The sequence below is a fragment of the Trachurus japonicus genome, chromosome 10, assembly GCF_045865225.1.
Source record: "Trachurus japonicus isolate A0001 chromosome 10, Traja_1.0".
Lineage (NCBI taxonomy): Eukaryota > Metazoa > Chordata > Actinopteri > Carangiformes > Carangidae > Trachurus > Trachurus japonicus.
Genome location: NC_140916.1, coordinates 24,133,592 through 24,142,510, shown reverse-complemented (window position 1 = coordinate 24,142,510; position 8,919 = coordinate 24,133,592). Strand labels below are relative to the sequence as shown.

At 42.7% G+C, this 8,919-nt stretch overlaps 2 protein-coding genes across 2 annotated transcripts; both read left to right on the top strand.

The window, feature by feature from the left end:
* The first annotated feature begins 1,227 nt into the window (after positions 1–1,227).
* On the top strand, positions 1,228–3,300 carry pin4 (protein (peptidylprolyl cis/trans isomerase) NIMA-interacting, 4 (parvulin)). The gene is made up of 4 exons (XM_085788328.1): positions 1,228–1,388; positions 1,596–1,663; positions 2,133–2,252; positions 2,811–3,300. Exons 1-4 carry the CDS (start codon positions 1,352–1,354, stop codon positions 2,967–2,969), a joined length of 384 nt encoding a protein of 127 aa, XP_085644454.1. The 5' UTR covers positions 1,228–1,351; the 3' UTR covers positions 2,970–3,300.
* A 1,239-nt stretch (positions 3,301–4,539) lies between these two features.
* On the top strand, positions 4,540–8,791 carry faf2 (Fas associated factor family member 2). The gene is made up of 11 exons (XM_085788320.1): positions 4,540–4,621; positions 5,558–5,626; positions 5,776–5,910; positions 6,190–6,266; positions 6,358–6,496; positions 6,616–6,701; positions 6,912–7,003; positions 7,242–7,419; positions 7,590–7,761; positions 7,888–8,031; positions 8,358–8,791. Exons 1-11 carry the CDS (start codon positions 4,559–4,561, stop codon positions 8,538–8,540), a joined length of 1,338 nt encoding a protein of 445 aa, XP_085644446.1. The 5' UTR covers positions 4,540–4,558; the 3' UTR covers positions 8,541–8,791.
* Positions 8,792–8,919: the final 128 nt, after the last annotated feature.

Here is an 8,919-nt window from a genome sequence, read left to right as displayed (position 1 = left end):
TTATGTGTTGGCTAAATACTTGACATGCTAATAATATTCCAACACACATCCAAACACATTTGCATACTTACAGTATCTTCTATTGCACTTAGATTGACACTTTTATTGAGTTTGTACATGTGGTAGGAAGTAGGCTAATGTCTGCCCACAGGATATCCTGGCAAACCACCAGGCTGAAGATCAGCTTCTTCCCAGATGCTGTGAGACTGCTGAGACTGAACTGCTCCTCAAAGCCACACCTCTGAACTTACATCTACTTTGATACATCTACAAATATTTGTATTCACTTTTACTTATATAGACCCTTTCTACTTTAGTATGTTAGTTCTTATTTATTGTTTATTTATTTTATTACTTAAGTACTGAGACCTGAGTAGCTGCATCTCGTTCTGCATGTTTCATGGTGTGAATGATAATTAAAAATCTAGCTAGCTAGAAAGCTAAATAAAACAAATGTGTAGCTACATAAGTAGGCTAATGGCATGAAAGAGATAGCACAGGCCAAAAATATGTGATGGCAGTAGCTTTTGTGGGTACAGCTGTGAAGGTAGTAGCATACTCATACATGGAAGTTTTGACCACACAGGCCGCTATCAGTCTTTCCCACAGCGTCACTGAGTGAGCTGGCTGTTGCAGCCTAATGATGATGGTGTTGATGATGGTGTGACAATGTGGTTTGAGTTAATCTCATCTTTAGCACTTCGCTGGCTTTGATGAGAAAAGTGTGCTATAACATTAAACTTGCTGATTAATTATAGTTTGAGAAACACCCGCAAAGAGCAATGTGTGCTACTGCTGCAGCATCATCACCACCTCATGTCACAAGATGGGCTAGATAATCCTTCTGACAAATAAACAGAGAGGATGACTTTGACCTATAGAGGCATAGTGTTTTTCTTTACCTTAACTTTAAAATATAAAAAAATATAAAAGTCTGAAAAGCTGGAAAAGCATAAGTCCCCTTTAACTTTAAACATGAGCTGATGGAATAACTGAACTGATGATAGGCTAACAAATATTTAATAGCCTAACTAACACCAGTGTTTCCCCAACCAGCCCAGCACTATTTTCATAGCTACACCCGCTCACACATGCATACACAGCATGGATGTATTATATTAGGCTATACACAGTCAAACCTCGACAGATAAAACACATTTATAAGGTGTCATGTCGGGTCACTACACGAGGTGGCGGTGTGGAGAATTAACTACCTGCAATCTGCCAATAACTATCTAAAGAAGAAGAGCGGTGTGACGTCACTGCTAATCACAACAGAGCATGAGCGCGTGCTGTTAAATTTCCTGTTTTAATTATTTCTTGAATTGCAGTTTACTTTAATCAAAAAAAAATGCCACCCAAGGGTAAAGGTGGCAAGGGTGGTAAAGGTCAGTGACTGCCAGCTATGTCCTGTTTGTCATGTATTGCGTATTTCTGAGCTTTTAGTCTGTAGCATTGAACTGCAGTAGCCTAACTTCTACATGTTTTTACTGTGATTGTGGTCGTCAGGTAGTGCTGCGCTGCTTGTTTTTAACATTATAGTACTTATTAGGTCTACTCTTGTTGTGTTGTGACACTCGGTTCGTTCTGTGCAGGAGCCGCTTCAGGAAGTGCAGACGCCGAGAAGAAAGAGAAAACACCCAAAGGCGGCACAGCTGTAAAGGTAGTAGCCCACTCATCCATATTTTTCCGCTGAGGTCAAGTGCGGTGCTGCAGGGGAAGTTTGACCACGCACGCCGCTGTCAGTCCTTCCCCCACAGCGTCACTGAGTAAACTGGCTGTCATAGCCTAATGATGATGATGATGATGTTAATGATTGTGGTGATGATGATCTTGAAGATGGTGTGACTATGTGGTTGAGTTGAACTTTAGCACCTCGCTGGCATCTATGAGAAAAGTGTGCACCTTAAAAAATTTCCCGTCCATAGATAGACGAGTTAAGAGGAAATGAACCATGGCTAAGCCCCAACCCTTTCAGCTGGTCATCGTTTAGGAAATTCCTTTGAAACTCTGGCCTGCATGCATTAACAAGCAAGGTCTCAATGAAGTGCTCAGTGAGTGTATCATTGCAGGGCTTCACTGTTGTTTACTCCTGGAAGTCAAACTGTGCTTTCATGTTCTGTGTTCCCCAGGTTCGACATATCCTCTGTGAAAAACATGGCAAATGCATGGAGGCGATGGAGAAACTGAAATCTGGTGTCCGCTTCAGTGAAGTAGCATCACAGTACAGTGAAGACAAAGCTAGACAAGGAGTAAGAGCATGTTCTCATATTCAGATATCATTCAGATATAATCAGTTTTGGTCAGGTTCAGCTCCATTACTTCTTCTTATTGCTTGATTCAAATCCTTCCCCATTACTTGTATTTCGCCCTATTTTGGACACCATCATTCTTGAGATTTATACACAAGGGAGTTGTATCCGTTCCAATGATCAGTAGGATCTGATGATGATAAAACTGACTGTTTGGTTACATCGGTGCCCTAAAGCATGGAAATCCCAGCACATGGCTGCAGTCAGAAGTTGCATCTGAATGCAGGCATTAGCATCTTTCAATTTGGATTTGGAGATGTCATATAATATACAGGCCTAAAACTCATGAGTTCTCAAGTCATTACTAAATAAGTACAGTGTGTAATTGTACCTGCTTATTCACACCTGCATGTCATCACAGCACCTACACTAGTGTATTCTTGTGCACTGGAAAACTTGGGGGGTGTCAGGGTAATTTTCTTATAATTAAACTTGTGTTGCTCATGCTGACTCACTATTTTTCTGCTTGGGTAACCATGAGTGTTATATTGATGACAGGGTGATCTGGGGTGGATGACTCGGGGATCAATGGTTGGACCTTTCCAGGATGCAGCATTTGCCCTACCTACCAGCTCCATGGATAAACCTGTCTACACTGACCCTCCAGTCAAGACTAAGTTTGGCTACCACATCATTATGGTAGAAGGAAAAAAGTGATGCGGAGTGACTCAACATTTGAAATCAGGACACATTTCAATTCAACAGTTCGCTTTTCATTTTTTTCAACAGTTCGCTGTTTTGTGAAACTGATGATTTCCTGATATCACCTCTTCATGTTTTGCTTGGTGTTATAATATGAAACAGAAATGATGCTGTCTGGTTTGTTTTTTTGGTATACATACACTACCACAGTGACAATTCAACCTTGGGGGGATATTTTTGCAAGCTCAACTTTTACATTCTCATAATCATCTGGATTTTCCTTTTCTGTTGGATCAGTTATGTGGAACTCAAAACACCAATGGCCAAATAAATGCATTTTCACTCACATAGTATAAGATGTGTGTGGTTTATGAGATGTGTTTTATGAGAAAGCTGAGAAGGGCTTGATGGAACCAGACGGGAGGCGTGGGATAGTGGGAACTTTGACTCATAAAAGAACACCTCAGTATTTTGAGTTTGCTGTTCACATGAAACATCCTCGTTGCCTCACAGAAAAACACCTCTTTCACAGAAGGTTACATCACACCAAATTGTTGCCCCAAAAAGTAATGCTAGATTAGTTACTAGATAAATCGTCCCATGGGGGAATTCTTTTCCCCTGCATTGGACCATACCTATGACAGAAGGTTAAAACAATACACACAGCATGTCAAGACTTGGCTCTGTCACTGAGGCACCTCGTTTAGGGCTGCTATGGGCTTGGGTACCAGGCTTTTGCCAAAGTGCAACTTTATTTATTGAACCCTCGGGACCTGGACCTGCTCCCAGAGGGCAGTAAGGTTTGTCTGTATGATGGCCTCACTGTTGAGCTCTGAGAGATTGGGTGCTGTGAGACCAATTATATTGTCAGTAAAATAAGTTAAATTGGGTGCTGGGAGACCAATTATCTTGGCAGTGAAATAAGTTAAATTTGTGAGTTTAGGACCTGCTTTGTGACAGAAAGCATACTGAAGAAGCAGGTGGAGCAGTAGAGCAGGACTGGTTGAACAATGCTGCTGTGCAGCTGAAGGAGAAGATGGAGGGCAATATTAAGTCCTTAAAGCTTAGCCTACAGATTGAGAGTCTTCTTTGCTGATGAATATAATTTAGGCCAAGATGATTTTAAATGAATCTTCGGAGCTGGTTTACATCTCTGTTCATGAGTCCGTCATTCACAGATCACAGAGCTCAGAGCAGGAGGAAGCTGTTGCTCTCCAGGACAATCATCTCCTCACCTCAAGAGAGCACAGTGACTCTGTAGCCTACATCACATCTGGGAAATGTTTTGTAGACTGATGAAACTCAGGTTGGGGCTGCTTAGCGTGCAACACTATGATTAGGAATTGTGAGAAAAAAAAAAGAAAAAAAAAGGAGAACTGCAAACCAACAAAAGAAAAACGGGTGAATTTCGGTGGAGGAGGGGGGCATCGTGGGTATTTCCTCAGTCTCTCTCCGAAACAAGTGCAGTGTTTTGAGTAGCCGACGTGGGGACATCCAGACCGCCAGGCGGCGGTAGCCCGCAGAGGCTGCGGGCGCCCGGCTGCCTCGCACCGGGAAAAGACGGTGGACGTTGATACGCCTTGCTAGATGATTGGCGAGGTAAGATGGCGGCGCCAGAGGAGCCAGAATTATCCCAGGCGCAGACCGAAAAACTCCTCCAGTTTCAGGTCAGGGGACAGCTCAAATACACCGCTAACATGCTTCTGTGTGAAACCTCATACTCTTTTACGCTGCTGTTGTTACTAACTCGTTGTAAAAAAGAGGAAACCGCGCGACTTGAAGCGTTTTTCGCACAGTCAACTTCGGGACCGTTTCCCCTTAATGTTGCCGTCAACTGGAGCCACAGCTAGCGTTAGCAGCCACAGCTAACATTAGCCAAGCTAGCAAGTTAGCTTACTTCAAGGGCCAATGGGTGGACTTACACATCATAACGATGGTTTTGTTGCACTAACAGGCGTATACCCGGTTCAACTGTGTTCATCCAAATCACTCGTGGCTCGCTCTCCCGATGTAAATGTTGACTTTCCGTGGAGTTGGCTGACTGACGGGGGGTTTCTCCTGACGCTCCCTCCAACACTTGCTGAGTTAACATTAGCACAACAGTCATGATCGAGCTGTCACTGAAGTTTCTCAGCGACACAATTGTTTGTTTTTGGGCGAAATTAAGCGGAATCAGTAATTTTTTATAACGATGAGAGTAATGCAGTTCTCCCCATCCTTCGTGCCAAGGCCTGTTGTGTGATCTCAGTCTGTCAGTGGAAAGGCTAGCTAGTAAAAGTGTTATCTTGATGTTTTGAGAGCTAGCTATGCTTTAACGTCAGCCTGCATTGGGATAAACGATATTTTTTCCTGTTCATGTTGACGTTAGTTAGCTGTGTAACTAAATGGTAGTTAATCTGCCATATTAATAATGTGATCCTGACTCGGCTGACCGCAGTTATTTTGTGGTTTCTTCCTGCTAACATTTTTCATGAGGAACTTGACATGGTGAAGCTGTAGTAGATGAGCTACAGGGGGGAAGCCCTGGTTGTGGATGCTCAAACGTACCTTCCTGCAGGTCTGATGCACCTGAGGCCTTCAATCTGATTGTATTTCTTCAACAGGACCTAACTGGGCTGGAGTCTATGGACCAATGTCGTCGCACATTAGAGCAGCATAACTGGAACATAGAGGTAACTTTAAGTGATTTAATGACTCTTAATGCTTTAATTTCTAAATTAATTCTGTGAAATGTGTTGTGTGTCTCTTATTGAGTTGTCATTCCCTCAGTTCAATGAAGGACTTGACTTGAGTGTGATGGGCTTAACTCTGTCCATTTCAGGCTGCAGTACAAGACAGACTTAATGAGCAGGAAGGAGTGCCCAGTGTGTTTAACCCTCCACCATCCAGACCATTGCAGGTCAATACAGCAGACCATAGAGTATATAGTTACATCGTGTCAAGGCCACAACCCAGGGTAGGTCAGCACACTTTCATGTATTCGCTTTTAGGATAATATCTCTGCTTCGATGTTGACTATTTTCACACCAAAAAGTATACATGGTTCCTGTTCAGTCTTAATAGTTGACGTAACTGTTGTTCAGGCTTGACACTTGGGACATTCTGCCTATTCTTTCTTAGTCAATATTTTCATTGGTATGATGTCACACGGATACTGAGACTTAGATGACTGTGTGATTATAATGTTTTTATATGTTTATAATATATATTATAGGCTGTTGGTTCTTCTTTTCAGGGATTACTAGGATGGAGTTACTACTTGATAATGCTGCCATTCAGATTTACATATTACACACTCCTGGACATATTCAGGTAATTTGAGCACATTGATTTTAAACTGTAGTTGCTACTTACGCTACACAGAGCAATGTAATGTAATCGCTACAATGTTTTCTTCTTCAAGGTTTGCCCTGCGGTTCATCAGGCCAGATCCTCGTGGTCGTGTGACAGACCCTGTCGGAGATGTTGTGTCCTTCATTCATAGTTTTGAGGAGAAGTATGGGCAGGCACACCCTGTATTTTACCAGGGAACATACAGCCAGGTAAGTTAAAGACATGTGCAAACATACTATTAGGAAAAGGAATATGCATCTTGTTTCTGCCCCAACAAGGTAAATGGACAACATCCTGTGTTGCTTTTGTTTACTCTTGACACGTGTAGGCGCTGAATGATGCCAAACGGGAACTCCGCTACCTATTAGTGTACCTTCATGGGGATGATCATCAAGACACTGACGAGTTTTGCCGGTAACAGCTGATTTCTGTCTGTCATGCAATTGCCAGCCAAGTTTTGTACAGTTGCTAGAATTTGTTTTGTGAAGTCTACTGGGATTTTCCCACATGGTTAGAAAACTATTATTGCTAACTGTTTTATATAACTTTGTTTCTCGTAAACATTTGCGCATAAAAAAAGATATTGGTCTTTCAAATTGTTGGTTTTTTGTTTGTATCTCATAGCTCCACGTTATGTACAGAAGAGGTCATAACTTTCCTCAACACACGAATGCTTTTTTGGGCATGCTCAACCAGCAAACCTGAGGGCTACAGAGGTATGCACATTCACTGTTGTTGAATACACCATTTGTTGTGAATTAGCTGTCAGTGTAACATGGGTTACTGTAATCATGAAAAAATATGTTTATGAGCGATTGATAGAAATGTTTTGCTTGTAGGCTACCAGAGAGCTAACTGGGATATGATTTGTTTTGTGCATGTATTTTTGTGTGCTTGGGTAGCAGCACTGTGTAACGCAGTGATATTACTGTTTAATACTTGGGTGTGTTTCAGTGTCTCAGGCATTGCGGGAGAACACCTATCCATTCCTGGCCATGATAATGCTGAAGGACCGCAAGATGACGGTGGTGGGAAGGCTCGAGGGCCTCATTCAGCCAGAGGACCTCATCAATCAGCTTACTTTCATCATGGATGCCAACCAAACATATCTGATGTCAGAGCGCCTTGAACGGTATGAGGAATAAATCAAGTCACTTAAAGAAAGGAACAGTGAAAGTCATGTGTTCTAAGGTATGACTGTCGAGGTTACCGTTGAGAAGCAGCTCTGTGTTTAATGCCACAATCTGCCATGTGCCACAATAGGAACTAGTGTGCAACTAAAGAATAATGTGTTTGTGTCAGGGAGGAGAGGAACCAGACCCAAGTGCTAAGGCAGCAGCAGGATGAGGCCTATCTGGCCTCCCTCCGTGCCGACCAGGAGAAGGACAGAAAGAAACGGGAGGAACAGGAGCAGCGCAGGCAAGAGGAGGAGAAGGTCCGACAAAGTGCTCTTGCTGAGGAACGGAGACGAAGAGTGAGTCTAATTTTCCATTCGTGTTGTGAATGCCAAATTTGCACAGGGGGGAGACCTCATCCAATAATTATTTGAAATACAAGTCGTTTTTTCCCTAATGTTGTCACTTTTTGCTGTGACTTCCAGACACTCGAGGAGGAGAAGGAGAGGAAGTCAGAATGTCTTCCTCCAGAGCCGCCTGCAGATGACCCAGAGAGCGTCAAAATAGTGTTTAAACTGCCGAATGACACGCGAGTAGAGAGACGGTTCCTCTTCGGGCAGTCTCTGACGGTGAGTATCCCGGTGGATTTCTCTTAACCAGAGGTTTTCAGTAGGTTTGACAAGGAACTCAGGTTTTGTCGAAGCTACGTAGAATTAATTTTTATCACTGCATGATACCATGTACAGTGAAGCAACACAAGATTTTCATTCCAGCCAAACACCACCACATATAATAATGTTAGTCTTGGGTTGGAACAAAATCATGCACGCTGAAGCATGCAGTCAACACCACATGGTTTGACACCCATAATTGGAAGAATGTCTCCTTGGTGAATACTTTTGTTGCTTCAGAAATTAATTACATGCCCATTCACTTGCCTGTTTTCCTCCCACAGGTAATATACGACTTCCTTTTCTCACTGAAAGAAACCCCAGAGAAGTTTCAGATAGTTACAAACTTCCCTCGCCGAGTCTTGCCCTGCCTCCCGACTGAGGAGCAGCCCAACCCACCCACACTGAAAGAGGCAGGACTCAGCCGCTCCGAGGTCCTTTTTGTTCAGGACCTTACGGACGATTAATAGATGACATGCCTCCTCTACATGGAAACACATTTTCCCTTGATGCCCTCCCTCCCCGTTCCTCCCCTTTTTTTTTGTCCTTTTTCTTCTTTTGTTGAATGGCCATTATGCACAAGGGGATCATTGAGATAAAATCCTGACTTGGAAAAAGTAAATCCACCTTGCATTCAGTCCTTGTTCAGTTGTGTTTACAGGGTTCCCAGTAGCCTGGAAAGTCTTGAATTTTATCAAATAAATATTTCTTGAAGTCCTTCCTTGAGCTCATCTTTGTATCGGTGTGGAGAAAGAAGTTTGTTTTCCATTGTCTGTACTAGTTACCTGTTAATTCTTGTCCTTCCTCACCAGTAATTGTTGCATCAAAGGATTAATCATCTACTGA